The sequence below is a fragment of the Amblyomma americanum genome, chromosome 7 (assembly GCF_052857255.1).
Source record: "Amblyomma americanum isolate KBUSLIRL-KWMA chromosome 7, ASM5285725v1, whole genome shotgun sequence".
NCBI lineage: Eukaryota > Metazoa > Arthropoda > Arachnida > Ixodida > Ixodidae > Amblyomma > Amblyomma americanum.
This window is the reverse complement of record NC_135503.1, coordinates 127,929,834-127,953,258: the sequence shown is the minus strand read 5'-3', so window position 1 is coordinate 127,953,258 and position 23,425 is coordinate 127,929,834. Positions and strand designations below refer to the sequence as shown.

At 51.2% G+C, this 23,425-nt stretch overlaps 1 protein-coding gene across 2 annotated transcripts in view; it reads right to left on the bottom strand.

Annotated features, from left to right (window-relative positions):
* The window catches only part of LOC144097447 (uncharacterized), a 28,370-nt gene extending 5,479 nt beyond the window's left edge, over positions 1–22,891 (bottom strand). Inside the window, exons 1-2 of one of the 2 annotated variants that reach the window (XM_077630166.1) lie at positions 22,659–22,891; positions 13,211–13,827 (exon numbers count right to left, since the gene is read on the bottom strand). In XM_077630166.1, the coding sequence (XP_077486292.1) occupies positions 13,211–13,827; positions 22,659–22,878 (837 nt within the window). In that variant the 5' untranslated portion in view covers positions 22,879–22,891. Of the gene's footprint in view, positions 1–12,910; positions 13,828–22,658 lie in introns of those variants that run through there. The other variant, XM_077630165.1, reaches the window with a different exon arrangement.
* Between the last annotated feature and the right edge of the window lie 534 nt (positions 22,892–23,425).

Genomic DNA, 23,425 nt, shown 5'->3' with positions numbered 1-23,425 from the left:
TTTCCATGTAAATATGTTGAAGAAATACGAAGAAAGGGGTCCCGTACGGCACACCCCCAAGGTAGCATTTGCGGTAGTGGCCGAGGAGACAGGCGATGTTGCCGAGTTGCCCACGTGCAGTGGGGAGAAAAATTCAGGAGGGGATGAGGCACTAATGAAGACCAATTTGAAGACAGGCGATCACAGCTCGACTCCAAATCAAGGAGGTTTTCCATGTAAATATGTTGAAGAAATACGAAGAAAGCGGTCCGGTACGGCACGCCCCCAAGGTAGCATTTGAGGTAGTGGCCGAGGAGGCAGGCGATGTTGCCGAGTTACCCACGTGCGGTGGGGAGAAAAATGCAGGAGGGGATGAGGCACTAATGAAGACCAATTTGAAGACAGGCGATCACAGCTCGACTCCAAATAAAGGAGGTTTTTCATGTAAATATGTTTTCCATCTAAATATGTTCAAGAAATACGAAGGAAGGGGTCCCGTACGGCACGCCCCCGAGGTAGCATTTGCGGTAGTGGCCGAGGAGACAGGCGATGTTGCCGAGTTGCCCACGTGCAGTGGGGAGAAAAATGCAGGAGGGGATGAGGCACTAATGAAGACCAAGTTGAAGACAGGCGATCACAGCTCGACTCCAAATCAAGGTTTTCCATGTAAATATGTTGAAGAAATACGAAGAAAGGGGTCCCATACGGCACACCCCCAAGGTAGCATTTGCGGTAGTGGCCGAGGAGACAGGCGATGTTGCCGAGTTGCCCACGTGCAGTGGGGAGAAAAATTCAGGAGGGGATGAGGCACTAATGAAGACCAATTTGAAGACAGGCGATCACAGCTCGACTCCAAATCAAGGAGGTTTTCCATGTAAATATGTTGAAGAAATACGAAGAACGGTCCCGTACGGCACGCCCCCAAGGTAGCATTTGAGGTAGTGGCCGAGGAGACAGGCGATGTTGCCGAGTTGCCCACGTGCAGTGGGGAGAAAAATGCAGGAGGGAATGAGGCACTAATGAAGACAAATTTGAAGACAGGCGATCACAGCTCGACTCCATATCAAGGAGGCTTTCCATGTAAATATGTTGAAGAAATACGAAGAAAGGGGTCCCGTACGGCACGCCCCCAAGGAAGCATGTGCGGTAGTGGCCAAGGAGACAGGCGATGTTGCCGAGTTGCCCACGTGCAGTGGGGAGAAAAATTCAGGAGGGGATGAGGCACTAATGAAGACCAATTTGAAGACAGGCGATCACAGCTCAACTTCAAATCAAGGAGGTTTTCCATGTAAATATGTTTTCCATGTAAATATGTTGAAGAAATACGAAGAAAGGGGTCCCGTACGGCACGCCCCTAAGGTAGCATTTGCGGTAGTGACCGTGGAGACAGGTGATGTTGCCGAGTTGCCAACGTGCAGTGGGGAGAAAAATGCAGGAGGGGATGAGGCACTAATGAAGACCAATTTGAAGACAGGCGATCACAGCTCGACTCCATATCAAGGAGGTCTTCCATGTAAATGTGTTTTCCATGTAAATATGTTGAAGAAATACGAAGAAAGGGGTCCCGTACGGCACGCCCCAAAGGTAGCATTTGCGGTAGTGGCCGAGGAGACAGGCGATGTTGCCTAGTTGCCCACGTGCAGTGGGGAGAAAAATTCAGGAGGGGATGAGGCACTAATGAAGACCAATTTGAAGACAGGCGATCACAGCTCGACTCCAAATCAAGGAGGTTTTCCATGTAAATATGTTGAAGAAATACGAAGAAAGCGGTCCCGTACGGCACGCCCCCAAGGTAGCATTTGAGGTAGTGGCCGAGGAGACAGGCGATGTTGCCGAGTTGCCCACGTGCAGTGGGGAGAAAAATGCAGGAGGGGATGAGGCACTAATGAAGACCAATTTGAAGACAGGCGATCACAGCTCGACTCCATATAAAGGAGGTTTTTCATGTAAATATGTTTTCCATCTAAATATATTGAAGAAATACGAAGAAAGGGGTCCCGTACGGCACGCCCCCAAGGTAGCATTTGCGGTAGTGGCCGAGGAGACAGGCGATGTTGCCGAGTTGCCCACGTGCAGTGGGGAGAAAAATGCAAGAGGGGATGAGGCACTAATGAAGACCAAGTTGAAGACAGGCGATCACAGCTCGACTCCAAATCAAGGAGGTTTTCCATGTAAATATGTTGAAGAAATACGAAGAAAGGGGTCCCGTACAGCACACCCCCAAGGTAGCATTTGCGGTAGTGGCCGAGGAGACAGGCGATGTTGCCGAGTTGCCCACGTGCAGTGGGGAGAAAAATTCAGGAGGGGATGAGGCACTAATGAAGACCAATTTGAAGACAGGCGATCACAGCTCGACTTCAAATCAAGGAGGTTTTCTATGTAAATGTTTTCCATGTAAATATGTTGAAGAAATACGACGAAAGGGGTCCCGTACGGCACGCCCCCAAGGTAGCATTTGCGGTAGTGGCCGTGGAGACAGGTGATGTTGCCGAGTTGCCCACGTGCAGTGGGGAGAAAAATGCAAGAGGGGATGAGGCACTAATGAAGACCAATTTGAACACAGGCGATCACAGCTCGACTCCAAATCAAGGAGGTTTTCCATGTAAATATGTTTTCCATGTAAATATGTTGAAGAAATACGAAGAAAGGGGACCCGTACGGCACGCCCCCAAGGTAGCATTTGCGGTAGTGGCCGAGGAGACAGGCGATGTTGCCGAGTTGCCCACGTGCTGTGGGGAGAAAAATGCAGGAGGGGATGAGGCACTAATGAAGACCAATTTGAAGGCAGGCGATCACAGCTCGACTTCAAATCAAGGAGGTTTTCCATGTAAATATGTTGAAGAAATACGAAGAAAGGGGTCCCGTACGGCACGCCCCCAAGGTAGCATGTGCGGTAGTGGCCGAGGAGACTGGCGATGTTGCCAAGTTGCAGGAGGGGATGAGGCACTAATGAAGACCAATTTGAAGACAGGCGATCACAGCTCGACTCCAAATCAAGGAGGTTGTCTATGTAAATATGTTGAAGAAATACGAAGAATGGGGTCCCGTACGGCACGCCCCCAAGGAAGCATTTGCGGTAGTGGCCGAGGAGACAGGCGATGTTGCCAAGTTGCCCACGTGCAGTGGGGAGAAAAAATTCAGGAGGGGATGAGGCACTAATGAAGACCAATTTGAAGACAGGCGATCACAGCTCGACTCCAAATCAAGGAGGTTTTCCATGTAAATACGTTGAAGAAATACGAAGAAAGGGGTCCCGTACGGCACGCCCCAAAGGTAGCACTTGCGGTAGTGGCCGAGGAGACAGGCGATGTTGCCGAGTTGCCCACGTGCAGTGGGGAGAAAAATGCAGGAGGGGATGAGGCACTAATGAAGACCAATTTGAAGACAGGCGATCACAGCTCGACTCCAAATCAAGGAGGTTTTCCATGTAAATATGTTGAAGAAATACGAAGAACGGTCCCGTACGGCACGCCCCCAAGGTAGCATTTGAGGTAGTGGCCGAGGAGACAGGCGATGTTGCCGAGTTGCCCACGTGCAGTGGGGAGAAAAATGCAGGAGGGAATGAGGCACTAATGAAGACAAATTTGAAGACAGGCGATCACAGCTCGACTCCAAATCAAGGAGGCTTTCCATGTAAATATGTTGAAGAAATACGAAGAAAGGGGTCCCGTACGGCACGCCCCCAAGGAAGCATGTGCGGTAGTGGCCAAGGAGACAGGCGATGTTGCCGAGTTGCCCACGTGCAGTGGGGAGAAAAATTCAGGAGGGGATGAGGCACTAATGAAGACCAATTTGAAGACAGGCGATCACAGCTCAACTTCAAATCAAGGAGGTTTTCCATGTAAATATGTTTTCCATGTAAATATGTTGAAGAAATACGAAGAAAGGGGTCCCGTACGGCACGCCCCTAAGGTAGCATTTGCGGTAGTGGCCGTGGAGACAGGTGATGTTGCCGAGTTGCCAACGTGCAGTGGGGAGAAAAATGCAGGAGGGGATGAGGCACTAATGAAGACCAATTTGAAGACAGGCGATCACAGCTCGACTCCATATCAAGGAGGTCTTCCATGTAAATGTGTTTTCCATGTAAATATGTTGAAGAAATACGAAGAAAGGGGTCCCGTACGGCACGCCCCAAAGGTAGCATTTGCGGTAGTGGCCGAGGAGACAGGCGATGTTGCCTAGTTGCCCACGTGCAGTGGGGAGAAAAATTCAGGAGGGGATGAGGCACTAATGAAGACCAATTTGAAGACAGGCGATCACAGCTCGACTCCAAATCAAGGAGGTTTTCCATGTAAATATGTTGAAGAAATACGAAGAAAGCGGTCCCGTACGGCACGCCCCCAAGGTAGCATTTGAGGTAGTGGCCGAGGAGACAGGCGATGTTGCCGAGTTGCCCACGTGCAGTGGGGAGAAAAATGCAGGAGGGGATGAGGCACTAATGAAGACCAATTTGAAGACAGGCGATCACAGCTCGACTCCATATAAAGGAGGTTTTTCATGTAAATATGTTTTCCATCTAAATATATTGAAGAAATACGAAGAAAGGGGTCCCGTACGGCACGCCCCCAAGGTAGCATTTGCGGTAGTGGCCGAGGAGACAGGCGATGTTGCCGAGTTGCCCACGTGCAGTGGGGAGAAAAATGCAAGAGGGGATGAGGCACTAATGAAGACCAAGTTGAAGACAGGCGATCACAGCTCGACTCCAAATCAAGGAGGTTTTCCATGTAAATATGTTGAAGAAATACGAAGAAAGGGGTCCCGTACAGCACACCCCCAAGGTAGCATTTGCGGTAGTGGCCGAGGAGACAGGCGATGTTGCCGAGTTGCCCACGTGCAGTGGGGAGAAAAATTCAGGAGGGGATGAGGCACTAATGAAGACCAATTTGAAGACAGGCGATCACAGCTCGACTTCAAATCAAGGAGGTTTTCTATGTAAATGTTTTCCATGTAAATATGTTGAAGAAATACGACGAAAGGGGTCCCGTACGGCACGCCCCCAAGGTAGCATTTGCGGTAGTGGCCGTGGAGACAGGTGATGTTGCCGAGTTGCCCACGTGCAGTGGGGAGAAAAATGCAAGAGGGGATGAGGCACTAATGAAGACCAATTTGAACACAGGCGATCACAGCTCGACTCCAAATCAAGGAGGTTTTCCATGTAAATATGTTTTCCATGTAAATATGTTGAAGAAATACGAAGAAAGGGGACCCGTACGGCACGCCCCCAAGGTAGCATTTGCGGTAGTGGCCGAGGAGACAGGCGATGTTGCCGAGTTGCCCACGTGCTGTGGGGAGAAAAATGCAGGAGGGGATGAGGCACTAATGAAGACCAATTTGAAGGCAGGCGATCACAGCTCGACTTCAAATCAAGGAGGTTTTCCATGTAAATATGTTGAAGAAATACGAAGAAAGGGGTCCCGTACGGCACGCCCCCAAGGTAGCATGTGCGGTAGTGGCCGAGGAGACTGGCGATGTTGCCAAGTTGCAGGAGGGGATGAGGCACTAATGAAGACCAATTTGAAGACAGGCGATCACAGCTCGACTCCAAATCAAGGAGGTTGTCTATGTAAATATGTTGAAGAAATACAAAGAATGGGGTCCCGTACGGCACGCCCCCAAGGAAGCATTTGCGGTAGTGGCCGAGGAGACAGGCGATGTTGCCAAGTTGCCCACGTGCAGTGGGGAGAAAAAATTCAGGAGGGGATGAGGCACTAATGAAGACCAATTTGAAGACAGGCGATCACAGCTCGACTCCAAATCAAGGAGGTTTTCCATGTAAATACGTTGAAGAAATACGAAGAAAGGGGTCCCGTACGGCACGCCCCAAAGGTAGCACTTGCGGTAGTGGCCGAGGAGACAGGCGATGTTGCCGAGTTGCCCACGTGCAGTGGGGAGAAAAATGCAGGAGGGGATGAGGCACTAATGAAGGCCAATTTGAAGACAGGCGATCACAGCTCGACTCCAAATCAAGGAGGTTTTTCATGTAAAAATGTTGAAGAAATACGAAGAGAGCGGTCCCGTACGGCACGCCCCCAAGGTAGAATTTGCGGTAGTGGCCGAGGAGACAGGCGATGTTGCCGTGTTGCCCGCGTGCAGTGGGGAGAAAAATGCAGGAGGGAATGAGGCACTAATGAAGACGTATTTGAAGACAGGCGATTACAGCTCGACTCCAAATCAGGAAGGTTTTCCATGTAAATATGTTGAAGAAATACGAAGGGGTCCCGTACGGTACACCCCCAAGGTAGCATTTGCGGTAGTGGCCCAGGAGACAGGCGATGTTGCCGAGTTGCCCACGTGCAGTGGGGAGAAAAATTCAGGAGGGGATGAGGCACTAATGAAGACCAATTTGAAGACAGGCGATCACAGCTCGACTTCAAATCAAGGAGGTTTTCCATGTAAATATGTTTTCCATGTAAATATGTTGAAGAAATACGAAGAAAGGGGTCCCGTACGGCACGCCCCTAAGGTAGCATTTGCGGTAGTGGCCGTGGAGACAGGTGATGTTGCCGAGTTGCCAACGTGCAGTGGGGAGAAAAATGCAGGAGGGGATGAGGCACTAATGAAGACCAATTTGAAGACAGGCGATCACAGCTCGACTCCATATCAAGGAGGTCTTCCATGTAAATGTGTTTTCCATGTAAATATGTTGAAGAAATACGAAGAAAGGGGTCCCGTACGGCACGCCCCAAAGGTAGCATTTGCGGTAGTGGCCGAGGAGACAGGCGATGTTGCCTAGTTGCCCACGTGCAGTGGGGAGAAAAATTCAGGAGGGGATGAGGCACTAATGAAGACCAATTTGAAGACAGGCGATCACAGCTCGACTCCAAATCAAGGAGGTTTTCCATGTAAATATGTTGAAGAAATACGAAGAAAGCGGTCCCGTACGGCACGCCCCCAAGGTAGCATTTGAGGTAGTGGCCGAGGAGACAGGCGATGTTGCCGAGTTGCCCACGTGCAGTGGGGAGAAAAATGCAGGAGGGGATGAGGCACTAATGAAGACCAATTTGAAGACAGGCGATCACAGCTCGACTCCATATAAAGGAGGTTTTTCATGTAAATATGTTTTCCATCTAAATATATTGAAGAAATACGAAGAAAGGGGTCCCGTACGGCACGCCCCCAAGGTAGCATTTGCGGTAGTGGCCGAGGAGACAGGCGATGTTGCCGAGTTGCCCACGTGCAGTGGGGAGAAAAATGCAAGAGGGGATGAGGCACTAATGAAGACCAAGTTGAAGACAGGCGATCACAGCTCGACTCCAAATCAAGGAGGTTTTCCATGTAAATATGTTGAAGAAATACGAAGAAAGGGGTCCCGTACGGCACACCCCCAAGGTAGCATTTGCGGTAGTGGCCGAGGAGACAGGCGATGTTGCCGAGTTGCCCACGTGCAGTGGGGAGAAAAATTCAGGAGGGGATGAGGCACTAATGAAGACCAATTTGAAGACAGGCGATCACAGCTCGACTTCAAATCAAGGAGGTTTTCTATGTAAATGTTTTCCATGTAAATATGTTGAAGAAATACGACGAAAGGGGTCCCGTACGGCACGCCCCCAAGGTAGCATTTGCGGTAGTGGCCGTGGAGACAGGTGATGTTGCCGAGTTGCCCACGTGCAGTGGGGAGAAAAATGCAAGAGGGGATGAGGCACTAATGAAGACCAATTTGAACACAGGCGATCACAGCTCGACTCCAAATCAAGGAGGTTTTCCATGTAAATATGTTTTCCATGTAAATATGTTGAAGAAATACGAAGAAAGGGGACCCGTACGGCACGCCCCCAAGGTAGCATTTGCGGTAGTGGCCGAGGAGACAGGCGATGTTGCCGAGTTGCCCACGTGCTGTGGGGAGAAAAATGCAGGAGGGGATGAGGCACTAATGAAGACCAATTTGAAGGCAGGCGATCACAGCTCGACTTCAAATCAAGGAGGTTTTCCATGTAAATATGTTGAAGAAATACGAAGAAAGGGGTCCCGTACGGCACGCCCCCAAGGTAGCATGTGCGGTAGTGGCCGAGGAGACTGGCGATGTTGCCAAGTTGCAGGAGGGGATGAGGCACTAATGAAGACCAATTTGAAGACAGGCGATCACAGCTCGACTCCAAATCAAGGAGGTTGTCTATGTAAATATGTTGAAGAAATACGAAGAATGGGGTCCCGTACGGCACGCCCCCAAGGTAGCATTTGCGGTAGTGGCCGAGGAGACAGGCGATGTTGCCAAGTTGCCCACGTGCAGTGGGGAGAAAAAATTCAGGAGGGGATGAGGCACTAATGAAGACCAATTTGAAGACAGGCGATCACAGCTCGACTCCAAATCAAGGAGGTTTTCCATGTAAATACGTTGAAGAAATACGAAGAAAGGGGTCCCGTACGGCACGCCCCAAAGGTAGCACTTGCGGTAGTGGCCGAGGAGACAATCGATGTTGCCGAGTTGCCCACGTGCAGTGGGGAGAAAAATGCAGGAGGGGATGAGGCACTAATGAAGGCCAATTTGAAGACAGGCGATCACAGCTCGACTCCAAATCAAGGAGGTTTTTCATGTAAAAATGTTGAAGAAATACGAAGAGAGCGGTCCCGTACGGCACGCCCCCAAGGTAGAATTTGCGGTAGTGGCCGAGGAGACAGGCGATGTTGCCGTGTTGCCCGCGTGCAGTGGGGAGAAAAATGCAGGAGGGAATGAGGCACTAATGAAGACGTATTTGAAGACAGGCGATTACAGCTCGACTCCAAATCAGGAAGGTTTTCCATGTAAATATGTTGAAGAAATACGAAGGGGTCCCGTACGGTACACCCCCAAGGTAGCATTTGCGGTAGTGGCCCAGGAGACAGGCGATGTTGCCGAGTTGCCCACGTGCAGTGGGGAGAAAAATGCAGGAGGGGATGAGGCACTAATGAAGACCGATTTGAAGACAGGCGATCACAGCTCGACTCCAAATCAAGGAGGTTTTCCATGTAAATATGTTTTCCATGTAAATATGTTGAAGAAATACGAAGAAAGGGGTCCTGTACGGCACGCCCCAAGGTAGCATTTGCGGTAGTGGCCGAGAAGACAGGCGATGTTGCCGAGTTGCCCACGTGCAGTGGGGAGAAAAATGCAGGAGCGGATGACGTACTAATGAAGACCTATTTGAAGACAGACAATCACAGCTCGGCTCCAAATCAAGGAGGTGTTTTCGGATGTGCCAGGCAAAACGAAGGTCGTATATTGCAAATTAGAGCTCTCTACAGATAGAGCCAACTTAACAGCTCTAGGTATCCCTGGGATGTATCTTTTTGATGTTGTTGTTGCTGTTGTTATTTGATTATACAAGGGTGTGTGTTGTGGACATCAGCATGTTACTAAGGACACCGCACGGACAACAGCAGTGGTGTGTTAATGTTCCGAAAATGCAGTTCGGGGTGCTGTGTTAGTGGTGTGCTTTTGGTGTGTGCTGGACATATGCGGTGCGTTGTGCGCGGGGTCCAGAATCGCCACAGAAGATAGTCGGTTGGCTGGATGGCTTGAAGATGAGGATGACGTGAGCAGTTTTTCACGGAAAAACTCGAGAGAGGGGGCCCTTGTCATATATATTAGAGAGTGTAAAATAAAATTATGAAGGAAAGAGATGTGAAGAAGGCGACGTGGATTAACCGAAGACTAAAGAAGATGATGAAGAAGCATTCGGGGAGGTGGAGAGAAATGATTGGTGGAGAAGCATTCAGTGAGGTTGAGAGAGATGATTGGTGAAGAACACAACGAGAAGATGATGACAAGGCTTACGTGGACTAACGCCAAGGCTTTAAAAGGGCGAGGGAGAGCGAGGCACGGGTGGGAGGTGGAAGAGGACAGAGAAGCGGAGGCTCCGGCGAGTCAGGGACGCTTTGGCTGGAAGAGTGACGCCGGCTTCTGCTCCGGTGAGCTCGCGTTCTACGGCTTCGCATCGTGGACTTGCTGCCGTTACTGAGCCCGTTCCGGGAGCTAACTGAGGACGCTACCACCTGATACGGCCAGGGGTGTCTCCAGCGCTGTTACCACCCATCCGGGTGGTGCCCTCAACGCCAACAACACCGACATTACCTCCATGGACGCTTGGACCGGGAGCTTGTACGTCGCAGCCAACGACGCGGCCGGCGACGCCAGCCGCAGCACGTCGAACGCCATCTCGACGCCGGCTACTGGATCCATACAACGCCGCAGCCGCACCGAATCAAACGTGAGCACGAATGCCGACCGCTAATAGTAGAACGCTAGTAGTAGACACTGGTAGCAGTGTTCCCGGGTCGTGTGTCTAGTGTGTGTCACGTAGGGTGTATTAAATGTGCGTCTGTGTGGGTACACCTGTCGCCTAGTCCATTCTTTCGGTCCGAGTGTTCTACGGGGAGATCAGTGGCACAGACGCGTTCGCCAGACGCAAGGCGTCTTTGCATCGTAACCTACCGGGCTTGTTGGAAACTCGGCGAACCATGCTGCCCACCTGAACCCCACCTGTCGGAGCTTGGCAAGTGTGTCGCAGCGTCGCTCGTTGTGTATTAAGAGTCTGAGGACTCTGATTTTCTTGGATTAGTGAATGGGACCGCTTTGCAAGGAGATATTGATTTATGTCGAGCATATGCGCGAGGAGCGCAGATGCAAGAATTCCGATATCTGCGGGGAGCATTGCAGATCACATGCGCGTGCATAGCGGTTCACTATGCTGGCGGCCGTTTGCAGGCTGGTCTCCATGTCCCATCAGGCGTCCTTGCGTAGCTCAGAGGGTGATGTCGACGGCGCACAGCGCGTGCTGGACCTCTTCGACCGCACCCAGCAGGGCAGGCAGGCGCATCATGACTATGGTGAATAGCAGAGGGGACAGCACCGCGCCATGTGGAGTCCCCCTGGGGCCGAGCAGCGAAGGTCCATGCTCTTGGTCCTGTATTCGGATGTAGGAGAGTCTTTCCGTGAGAAATTGTTTCACGTAATTGAAGGCATTGGTGCCGCAGTGAGTTTGACTCAAATGTGTGAGTATGACCTCGTGGCTTACGTTGTCGAACGCTCCTTTCAGTTCGAGCGCGAGGACAATTTTGTCGTTTTGTGGGTGTGTGATGGGGTTCAAGAGTTCGCGGTCGAGTTGGAGCTGAACATCCTGTGCGGACCTGTGTGGGCGAAATCCTAACATGGTGTACGCGAAGGTGTTGTGTTGTTCGAGGTATTCGGACGGCCGATCCGGCACCATCGTCTCGATAAATTGGCCCACACACGAGGTGAGAGAGATGGGGCGGAAGTTGTCCGTGTCGATCGGTTTCCTGGCCTTCGGGATGAAGGTGACGAGGGCCGTATTCCAGTCAATGGGGAGGGGGGTTTCCCCCGTCCAGATCTCATTGATGTATTCTAGAAGGCACTGTACGCTGAATCAGGAAGGTTCGCCATAAGTTTGACGGTGTCCTTGTCCCGGCCCGGCGCGGTGCCTCTCTTCATTTTGGCCAGACTGGCCCGCAGATCGTGAAGCTGGAAATGCTTGTGCAACTCCGAGTTTTTCCTGCCTGCGTATGAGTAGGCCGTTCTGCGGGCGTGCTCATTTGCGGACAGGTAGCGATCCCGGAGGCCCTATGCCAACTGCGCGGTATTTCCTTGGAATGAGAGCATGACTTTGTATAGCTGCTTCTGCGTTTCTGTGCGGGTCTGTGTTGGGTCGATGAGGGCTCGGAAGAGTATGGCTTCAGTGCTACGTACAAACAAATACTGGTGTTGGACTGCAATACATTTGCAAGGCTGGAATGGGGAGCAACTTGCCCTTCTTCAACTTTATATGCTGCCCTGATCTGCTCAGCTTTGTGCAATTAAGGAGCATATTCATACCGTCGCTCCACATTAGCATCAGCGGCCTTGTTTCAGGCATAAAATTATGCAGCAAGTAATTCGGTCTTTGCCATGGTCCTAGTTCACAAGCACGTGCGCCTACTGAACGCCAGTCCGAACTGCCTCGTCGATATACACCTCGCTAGAAAAACAGATAAACATTAACATCTCCCTTCGTTCATCATAGTGCACTGCCCTCAAAATTCTGTAAGTGTAGTTTAAGCTAAATGAGCTTTTAGAAACGCGTGAAGCAAACGTGACCTATTAATTTAATGCAACGCTGCTGTAATATTTCACCAGGATGCTCACACTGTAGGAACCACTAGCATGAGCTGTCATTTTTCGCATTTGACATGGTTAATGCACATTCCCTCTTTCAAAGATGTTGCTAGCGCTTTAATACTTGTGGCATTCTTCACATCAATTAAACACGACATGGACTGCGTGCCTTAAGTGACGACAAAATCTTTGCGCATATTATCACGAAGGTAGCGAAAGGAAGTAAACAAAAGGAGACTATTTTGGGAAGACTATAATGTTTAAAGAATGATTTCCCATTGAGAGAATAGTGACGACGCTGGCTTGTGAACTTCTGCTCGTTCTATTCAGTGAAAATATTGTATATGTGGCCAACACCTTATTAAATACGGAATTATTTTGTGGTTCCTAAAGCTCATGAAGAGTTTTCTCAGCGAGGTGAATTTTTTCTCAGCTTAGTGTTACACTAGCGCCAATTCTACGCGTACTCTACAGTGTTTTCTGCTGTCGTTTGATGGCCTCAGGCGTACTATCCTGACTCGTCAGCATGTGGACGAGACAGTTTTTCGTTGCGGCATACGACACCAACGCCGTTTACGCCACAAAGTCCTACACATAGAGGGCATTTTAATAAACTCTTTAATAAGCATGAAACTATAAAGCGAATCGCGTGCCATATTGTAGAAGTACTCCTCGAGGCACGATTCCGACACAAAGGCAAAAGTGATTGTTCTCAATATTTAGATTCAGTGAAAGCATAATTTTTTCATAGACTATGGTACCGTGGGCGAGCAATGACGATAGCGCATTATTCCCACAAGGTTATGTGTACGTCTGACCGATTGTAACTGCGTTGCATCGCCCTTGTGCACAGCAGTCAAGCAGTGATCACCAAATCAGCAAACGTGGAATTTTAGACAGTAGCCCTTACATTTCGGGCAACGTGCTCGAGCCTCCCTGGTGTGTAGATCTATGCGGTTGTACTTCCGCGTGAATGTTGCGCCAAGGACCTAGGCGCTGCGGCGAGTTGTCGCTTAGCTTTGAGGGCAATGCGGTGCTCGAGCTCTCTGCACACGTGTGTCGCAGACTGCACTTCCATAAACTGCAGCCCTCATTGGCGCGCGAAAGGAAAGGAGGAAAAGGAAACGCGCCGTTCTCGTCTCTTACATGGCGCCTCGGGTACAGGTGCCGTGCGCGCTTCGGCCTGCGAGAACTTTTCCTGGCCCGAGTAGGGTTCCAGCTGATGAGCACGGGCTCGGAAAAGTCGCGCGCGGGTTCGCTGTGTCTCGCATCCTCAGCGTCGAGGTTCGGGTGGATAGGAACGTCTCCGCTAGGCTTGTGTCCGCTGCTATCGTTTCCACGAACGCCCAAGACTCTTCCTGGCTCGTCACTCGGCGGTTTCGTTGCGGCCACTCCGTCTGCTCCGTTCAGCTTGTGCGCAGCTTTGGTCCTCCAGGGGTGAACGACAACGACGGCTCCAGGGCTGGCCTCCAGCCTGCTCGGGGGCTTGGACACAGAGCTCCCTTCTAGGTGAAGCTGGACGTCTGCGTCGATATCTTCGTCCTTGAGAATGTCAGGGTCCTCGCCGACAAAGATGGCGTGGTGGGTCAGCGCGGCCGCCAGTACGACCCAGACGAAGGCGCAGAGACCTAACGTGACGAGCACGATGACCAGTCCGTGAGCGTTCTGGCCTAAAATGGTAAACCGCTTGAGAAGGCCAGCCATGGACGTCGAAGGCACTGGATCGCGTGTCTCGGTGGCTCTGAAGTTATGCCTGTACCTCACTGCGAGATAAAGGGAAATGCAGGCATGGCAACCAAATAATCAGACTCCGTGAACTTACGCACGAGAGGTCAATCCTTGCCTTACTGTCACTTCTTCTATAGTCTTATGACACAAAGGCACTTTTTTTAGGGCTTGAGAGGTTAAAAACAGTAAGCCAATGCGTATAGCCGCAATGAATGCAGTGGAGCCGTGTGCTTAAATGGATTGATACAGCGCAAGTAACGGCTTTTGACACAACTTTTATAGAAACCATAGTTTTACGCAGCGGGTTACATGTAATCACTTACTTGTAATACATTACATTTTCTTGTAATTTTGTGAACGGCATTTGTCAAACGGTAACGTTCCGGGCATTTCAATTCCTTTTTTTTCTGTAATTGATCACAAGCAATCTGTTACTTTTTTTTTCCAAAAGCAAGTTGTAACCGACGGTACATGATTAAGAACCTCAACCTGACGGCAAACACTGGTGCTAGCCAGGATGTTTCCTTCGTGACAGAGCGAGAGTGGACAGGCTGCGGAAAAGCACTGCGCGTGATCATGTCCGGACCACAACCGGGTCACCGCCGTCTTCTATGGAAGTTTTATGATCCAGAGAAATGTCACGTGACCGCTTTGTAGAGACCCACAGATGGCACCACAACTTACCTCCCACTACACCGAACTCGGCATCTTCCACGAAGACAACGAATGGGAGGGGGATAGCTTTTCTCTTTAAATTGCGTTTTTTAGCGTTTAGCTCCTTTTCTTTTTTTATTGGCTTTAAGCCCGGTAAAGCGTTGCTGATCCGGGCTCCCTCTCTCTTTCATTTATGTTTTTTTTGTATTTTTTTCTGAGAGGACCAATTAAAGGCATAGCTCTTGTGGATAGCGCAAGAAGGCGCGCAAAGCAAGGATTTTGTTGAAACCAGCACTACTGCTTGAGTGCTTTGTAGCATCAGAAGGAAAATTATGTGGATCATGCGTACTTCTTTTGTGGAAAACAAAACAGTGCATCAAACAGGACGAAAGGCACAGACAGGCTGTTTAATTTTTTTCCACTATTTGAAACTAACGGAATGAATTCGAGATTACGAATTTTTCTGGGATAGAGTGGCCGTGGTGGCACAGAACAGGGTTATTTGGAGAGATATGTGAGAGGGCTCTGACCTGCGGTGGGCATACGCAGGCTGCTATTGATGATGATGAAGTTCGACGCCCGGCGCCTTTAAGCTTCTATTAATGAAAGGTGAATCTACTTTGTCGCGAGCACCCACAGATATGCGGAACGAAAGTCAGTGGTGGTCAGTGGAGAATATATTTTAAAACTAATTAGGCACAATGTGCTCACGGCCGTGCCTCCGCTCTGTGGAGAGAGGTAGCAGTATTATATTTTGCCACTGAGTGCGAGGTCCCAAGTAATTCACTCCTCAAGGGCCAAGCATCACTCCGAGAAAAACTTTGTGCCCATTAGAAAAGCGGTGGGTACCCGGCGGCACTGGCGATCCATCCAAGCACCTCCCAAATGCGAGGTGGATACTCTGTCCACTAGGAAACCACTTGGGCGCACCAGTGACCCACGTATGCACCGGATTCTTCGAATGGTTACAAGCCATGGCCCGCCCTGGTGCTCGGCTTATCTTGGTACCCGGTGTGGGAAACGAGACTGCGCCTTCAAACCCTGTCACTGTTAGCGACCCTCGAAGGGAGCCTCGATCGTGCCTTATGCACTGTCTGCTTCTCAAGATTAAGCCTGCGACAGTCAGAGGAAACTCGTGAAAATAAGTTGGCATTACTGTAAGGAAGTTAGGCTTGTAAACTAGAACTCAGTAGCAGCAGCAAAAAAAAAACGCGTCCCTCGTGACTTTTGTAAGAATATTGTAGGCTCCTGCACAAGATCCGAGTACGTTGGCCGCATCAAACAGCATTAACAGACATGAAACACTCGGCCGCAACCTACCACAATCAACCAAAGTCGGGTATAACTCCATAAACCAAACCAAATCAACCAGGCAAGCACCAGATATACGGGACGCTAGCAGGCAGCATCATGGAGTAGGGGAGGGACAGAATAACTGGCTCGAGGTACCCTGCAGCGTCAGTGGCAGTTAAGCGAACAAGAAACAAGTTAAAAATGAACCGGCACGCTAGCGCAGCTAGACAGGAGCAGGTCGCTCTCTGTTGTGGTACAGGCTCCGGGCATGCAAACCCTGGCAGCCGGCATGTGTACGCAACTACGAGCTGGTGCGCATGGTGTACATCTGTTACGACAAATCCCAAACTTGCTGAATTGGCCAATGGGACCAGGCCTGTTCCAAGTGAGTAGCGGTGGGCAACCAGGGAGAAGCTTTCACTGAGAAACACGGGAAGAGTGCCTTCCCTTCAGAGCATACACTGAGAGAGCGCTCAGTGTAGCTGCTGATCTCTACACGAGGAAACGAGGAAAAATTAAGGACAAGTGCTCTTGAAAATTAACAATTCGTAACAAAATATTAAGCAAGCCGCAGCAGTTCATTGCAGCCTCAGTCAATCTGTTTTATGGCAACAAATGTCGGAACGCAAAAAACGCAGTGGTAATCGATTACTTTCCTTCAATAATTTTCTAATGATTCTGGAGCTGTAGTTGACCACTGTAATCTGTTCCGTTCCAAATAAGTAATTGCAACTGTAATTGGTTACTTATTTTCTGGAACTCATTCAAGTCTGGTAGTAAATAGCTCAATTCGCGCACACCATGATGACGTTGCAACTTACCTCTGGACTGCGCGTCGCTACGTATATCAGCATGGCTTACAGTATTAGCAGCAAAACCTGCGGCCGCCCGTGGCATGCTGACAGTTCGGTGTAGAAGGTTGGCTCAGTGCTACAGACCCGCGCTGGCCAAGACTTTGAACAAGAGTTCGCTGTTGTTGTTTTTTTCTGCGCCCAAAGATATTGGGAGGCATACTTGGTAGCTTCTGTGATCGCGAAGAATGCCCTGTAAAGGTGCCACCCAGTCTCGAAGGAGGGGCCTCGTGACAACCCCACTGTGTGGAGTACTGTTCATGTAGGCACTCTTGAGAACCTCTGCCTCACCCCCGTGTGCTGCGCCGTGGCGGCGGACATATTGTCACGCGTGAATGCGGTGATCACTGAACACAGGAACGCAGGATCCGACGAACGTCTGCACCACAGCTCAATATCGCTGACACCTCCGCTTCCTCTTCTTCGAGACGGCGCGTGCTTCAGGTCAGCGCTAAGCGAAAATGCGGAATGCACTGTGTCACTGGCCCCCGGAAAAAAAGAGCATCGTCCCGATGCGTAGCCGGTGTGTTGAAAAAAAAAAGTTCACCAAGGGAAGTTCACGTGTTGTGCGGCCGTAAGTCCAGCTCTAGTGCTACCGCTCGTAGTAAGGCTTGAGGCGGACAACGTGTACCACCTCAGGGTGCTGGGAGTGCCGAGTCTTCTGGAAGCCGTCAGGAACGACCTCATAGTTCAGGTCTCCAAGTGGCCTGATGACTTTGTGAGGTCCAAAATACCGGCAGAGGAGCTTTTCGCTAAGTCCGCGTCGGCGAATGGGAAACCAGACCCACACACGGTCTCCTGATGAGTACCGAGCATCACGGCGTTGAAGGTTATAGTGTTGGGCATCTCGGCATTGTTGGTCGAGAATCCTCACCCTGGCCAGCTGACGAGCCTCTTCAGCGAGGTGCAGGAAGGTGTGAAGGTCCGCATTCGGGTCGATGTCGTCCAGATGCGGTAACATGGCGTCTAGCATCGTGGTCACGTCGCGGCCGTAAACGAGACGGAACGGTGGCACGTTTGTCGTTTCCTGAACGGCCGTATTGTATGCAAAGGTGACGTATGGGAGCACTTCGTCCCAAGTTTTGTGCTGAACGTCGACATACATGGAGAGCATGTCACCTAGCGTTTTTTTAAGCGTTCCGTTAAACCGTTCGTCTGAGGGTGGTAGGATGTCGTCCTTCGGTGGTCTGTATGATTGTGGAGTAAAATCTGCTGTAGGAGGTCAGCCATGAAAGCTGTACCCCTGTCGGTGATTAGGGTCTCCGGGGCACCGTGACGCAAAACGATCTGATGGATGAAAAATTTTGCTACGTCAAGGGCTGTGGCACTTGGCAGAGCTGATGTTTCTGCGTATCGGGTCAGATAGTCAGTTGCCACGATGACCCACTTGTTTCCCGGATGAGAAAGAGGGAATGGGCCCAGCATGTCCATCCCGATCTGCTGGAAAGGCCGCGATGGTGGTGCTATAGGCGTCAAGAATCCAGCAGGTTTTGTTGAGGGCACTTTGCGACGCTGACAGCCTCAGCACGTTCTGACGTAGTGTTCAACGTCCGACTGAAGGCGGGGTCTGTAATACTTCTCTTTGATTCTTGCAAGCGTGCGGGCTACACCCAAATGTCCAGAAGTCGGTTCATCGTATGAAGCTTGAAGGATTTCGTCCCTTAGGCTCGTCGGTATAACAATAAGGGTAGCTGATTGTTTGCGGGGAATTTTTCTTTTACGAGGACACCATGGCGAACGCAGAGAGACGCTACCGAGCGCTTGAAAGCCTTCGGGACAGTCTGGCGGGTCCCGTTAAGAAACTCAATGAGGTCCCAAAGTTCTGGGTCGGCGTATTGTTTGTCAGCAAGGCTCGTTGCATTGATCGCATTTAAGGTGATGTCGTCGTAGTTTCCGTCCTCCGTTGGGGATTCGACGGGGGCACGCGAGAGGCAATCGGCATCCGAGTGTTTCCGGCCGGACTTGTACGCCACTGTCACGTCGTATTCTTGGAGGCGCAGACTCCATCTGACAAGGCGGGCTAATGGATCTTTGAGGGTCGCAAGCCAACACAAGGCATGATGGTTCGTAACTACAGTAAAACGTTTTCCATAAAGGTAGGGTCGAAATTTCGACGTCGCCCACACGATCGCTAGACACTCTTTCTCAGTTGCTGAGTAGTTAGCTTCAGCGCGAAACAAAGAGCGGCTGGCGTAAGCGATGACTCGCTCTCGACTGCTGTGGATTTGAACCAGAACGGCACCCAGGCCTACGTTGCTTGCGTCAGTAGGAAGCTCCGTATCTGCGTTTTCGTCGAAGTGAGCCAGAACTGGAGGTCCTTGCAGGTGGCGTTGAAGAGTTTCAAATGCTTGTGCTTGAGGGGCATCCCACATGAAAGGCGTGTCTGTCCTTGTCAAACGCGTCAGGGGCTCGGCGATTTGAGCGAAATCTTTCACAAAGCGACGGTAGTAGACACATAATCCTAGAAAGTGGCAGACTTCCTTTTGGTCCTGTGGTGCAGGGAAATTGGCAATAGCTTTGGTTTTGTCCGGGTCCGGCCGAACTCCCTCGCAACTGACGACGTGACCCAAGAACTTTAGCTCAGTGTAAGCAAAGCGGCATTTCTCATTTTTTAACGTTAGCCCAGAAGACTTTATGGCTTGCAGCACAACCTCAAGGCGCCGAAGGTGCTCCTCGAACGTTGGGGCGAACACAACGTCATCAAGGTAGACGAGGCATGTCTGCCACTTCAGGTCTGCCAGAACTGTGTCCATTAGCCGTTGGAACGTCGCGGGTGCAGATCACAAACCAAATGGCATTGCCTTAAACTCAGAGTCCGTCCGGAGTAATAAATGCGGTTTTTTCTCGGTCCCGTTCATCTACCTCGATTTGACAATATCCAGATTTGAGGTCCATGGATGAGAAATATTTTGCATAGCAGAGGCGATCGAGAGCATCGTCGATTCGAGGAAGGGGTTAAACATCTTTTTAGTTACTTTGTTTAGGCGACGGTAGTCCATACGAAACCGCAGTGTACCATCTTTTTTCTTCACGAGGACGACAGGTGCCGCCCAGGGACTACGAGAGGGCTGAATGACGTCGTCTCGAAGCATCTCCCTAACTTGACGACTGATTGCGGCGCGTTCCGTGGAAGACACGCGGTAAGGTGACTGAGAGGGTGCACGGCGTCATCTGTAATTATCGGATGCTTGGCTAAGTGTGTTCTGCCGACGCGGGAGAAGTCGAGAAGGTATCGCCGTAGCGCTGGAGGAGATTTTCTACTTGGCCTCTCTGCTGCGGCGAAAGTGCGGGGTTAATGTCGTACTGGAAGTTGGGAACACCGGTGTGAACTTCTGTTGACGACACCATGGCAAGACTGGGCGCTCGTCGAATGTCGGCGATACCATGAACGTGGGCCACAGTAGTTCCAAGGCTAAGATGTTGGTGCTCACTGCCAAAATTCGTAAGCAGGACATCGGTTTCTCCGTTTTCGAGGTAAACGACCCCTCTGGTGACAGCAAGGCAGCGGTCGAAAAGCTTAATTGGTTTCCTTTGGACGACACCATCAAACTTTCGCAGCGTCTTCGCGCCGACACGGACCACAACGCTCGAACGGGGTGGAATGGTGACGTCATCAAGGATGGAAAGAGCCGCGGGACGTTCGAAAGCACTGTGGATTGCGTTCTCGGCGGAGAACGTCACTGACTTCGATTTAAGGTCAATGACCGCGCCATTTTCTGTCCAAAAATCCATTCCGAGGATTACGTCCCGGGAACACTGGTCGAGTACGACGAAGGTGGCCAGGTACGTGTCCTCTTCGATGGTTAATCGTGATGTGCACGTGCCAGCTGGGGTGATCAAATGACCCCCGGTAGTACGAAGCTGTGGGCCCGTCCAAGGTGTGGTCACCTTTTTCAGAGTCGCGGCAAAAGGTCCACTGATTACAGAGTAGTAGGCGCCGGCGTCCACAAGTGCGGTGACGTCGGTACCGTCGATTGAAATGTTCAGATCAGCAGTTGTAGTCGTAGGTGTACCGGAACGTCGCGGAGTCCGCTCACGGCTGCGGTGCGGCACCAGGCGGTTTCGTTGCGGCGAAGAATTGATGCGGCGAGGCGTGTTATCGGTCTGGTGATCGTCGGTGCGTCGTATAAGCGGTCGGTCATGTTTGTGCAGCAGTGGAGGATCTTGGACATGTCGCAGGTGAGCAACCTTGCCCCCAAAGGTTGCTGCTTCTTGTTTTCTCGACGGGGACTAGGAGACCTTCCACGCGAAATGTCGGCGGAAAAATGTCGCGGAGACGAGAAACGACGTGGAGACGGGACCGGGCATAGCAGTGTGGCGCTTCGGGTGTCGCGGCCAGGTAATCGCTTATTTCTGGAGGACATTGACCACGCTGCGGTCGGGGCGCATCGACACGATATCCCTGTAGACCCATACGTCGGTAACGACAGTTGCGGTAGACGTGACCGGGCCCGCCGCAGTGATAGCACAGAGGGCGATAATCGGCGGTACGCCAGACGTCGCTCTTCCGAGGGAGAACCTGAGAAGAGTGAGGTTGGTGTGGTTGGCGGTGAATGTGGCCACGTGTATCCGGGCGACTTGGAGGCGGCGGTGGACAGCGAACGGCCGCGGCGTATGTCATCATCTGGGGTGTTGTGTTCGGGTGAAGAGGGGCTGGCGGCGTGAGCGCCTGTTGGACCTCTTCACGAATAATGTCCGAAATGGAAGAAACTTGCGGCGACTCCGGGGCAGGAAAGAGCTTTTGAAGCTCTTCGCGTACGACGGTCCGGATGGTTTCCCGAAGGATGTCGTGGCTAGAAGCATCGACACCGGTGGTAGACATCAGCGACGGCGGACGCTCGTACTGTCTGGATCTCATGTCGAGCATCTTTTCCATCGTAGTGGCTTCGGAAACAAATTCTGCGACCGTTTTGGGCGGGCTTCGAGCTAACCCAGCGAAGATCTGCTCCTTGATGCCCCTCATAAGAAAACGCAGCTTCTTCTCTTCGGACATGTTGGGATCAGCCCGGCGGAAGAGCTTCGCCATGTCCTCGGAGTAAACGAGGACGGTCTCGTTTGGTAGTTGGACGCGTGTCTGGAGGAGCAGCTCGGAACGTTCTTTCCTGAGGACGGTGGTAAAAGCCTACAAAAACTGAGTCTTGAAGGAGCCCCATGTTGTTATTGTGGCTTCTCGGTTCTCAAACCAAATACGAGCTGCACCCTCCAGTGAAAAAAACACGTGCTGCAGCTTCGAGTCGTCAGCCCACCTGTTGTATTGGGCTATGCGCTCGAACTTCTCGAGCCAGTCCTCCGGGTCCTCACCTGGGAAACCTTGAAAGGTGGGTGGTTCGCGTGGCTGCTGCAGCACGACAGACGGCAAAGGGATGGCATCCGGCATGCTGACGGAGGTGTTTGTGGGCACTGATGGTCGCGCTGAGGTCAGTTTCCTGGCGGTCGGACGAGACTGCAGAGGCCCGAACTCTGGTTGCAGTCCTTGCAGCCGCCGGCTACTTTGATGGGTGGGCGTAACTTCGACTCTAAAGGTGTCAAGCAGGCTGGAGTCCCGGCTTCTTGGAGGGGTCCTGAGCATGGGGTGCACTACCCAGCAAAGCTCCACCAAAATGTCACGCGTGAATGCGGTGATCACTGCAGGATCCGACGAACGTCTGCACCACAGCTCAAGATCGCTGACACCTCCGCTTCCTCTTCTTCGAGACGGCGCGTGCTTCAGGTCAGCGCTAAGCGAAAATGCGGAATGCACTGTGTCAATGTTAAAACCCCAGGAGCTCGCAACTAATACTGGCCCTCATAGCCCACGCGTCATTTTGGGACGTTAAACCCCATATACCACACCATACCATACCATTTACCGCACTGCCCCGTACTAAACCATACTGTACCAACCGTGCCATACCATAACATGCCGTGCCTTACCAAGCAACGCCTATCGAACTCCAGTTATTAGAAAAGTATTTCCTCCGACGATGCGGATGAATGACCTGTAGGCATCAATGGAGTGGTATAAGAAAATATTCCCGTGTAGTCAGATTCCGTCCTCTGCACGCGATGGAAGCTCGCAACGTACTCACAGTTATGAGATATCCAAGCGCCACGCAGTGTTGCTGGCGGCAGCACAGGTGACGGCGGCGACGACTTCGGGCGGCTCATTCGAGATGACTGGTAAGAGTCAGGAACAGCGTGCTTGGAAAGAAGGGGCACTGTTGTCGCGGACGACGCGAAGTGGAAGCCGGTCGACATGGCCTGCTCCGAAGAAGTCAGCCCCGTTGGGGACAAGGGCGCTGTTCTCATACTCTCAGACTGCCCGCGATGGCCAAACCTCATCCTCGGTGTGGCGACGGCTCTGCCGATGAAGATGATGTCCTCAGGCGTCATGGCACAAATGCGCCACGCAGCGCTCGTGAATTCAAATCTTTTTCATCCACTCCTATCCAGGAGAACGTACTGTAGAGATAAGACCAAAATGCATTATCAGATAATCAGACAGTGTTTTAAGACCGCGGCGTTAACAGATAGAAATAAAGCTATCTTAATTAAGAAATAGGGGAGGAAATTAATAAATGCTGGGAATAACTCAGTGCTTGTACAGATAGCTATCGGGAAAGCAATCTGTTGAGCCAAACTGCGAACCAGTGGCCACTTTTGTGTGAAAGGGTGGATGCGAAAAGCACGGATACATAATTGGGGAAATGATCGTTTTTTGAGGAGAGGAAATGGTTCAGTAACTGTATCACATATGTCGCTGGGCACCCGAACTGCGCCATAAGGAAAGGGATAAAGGAGGGTTTGAAAGAAGAAAGAGAGAAAGAGGTACCGTAGGGGAGGGTTCCGGAATAAT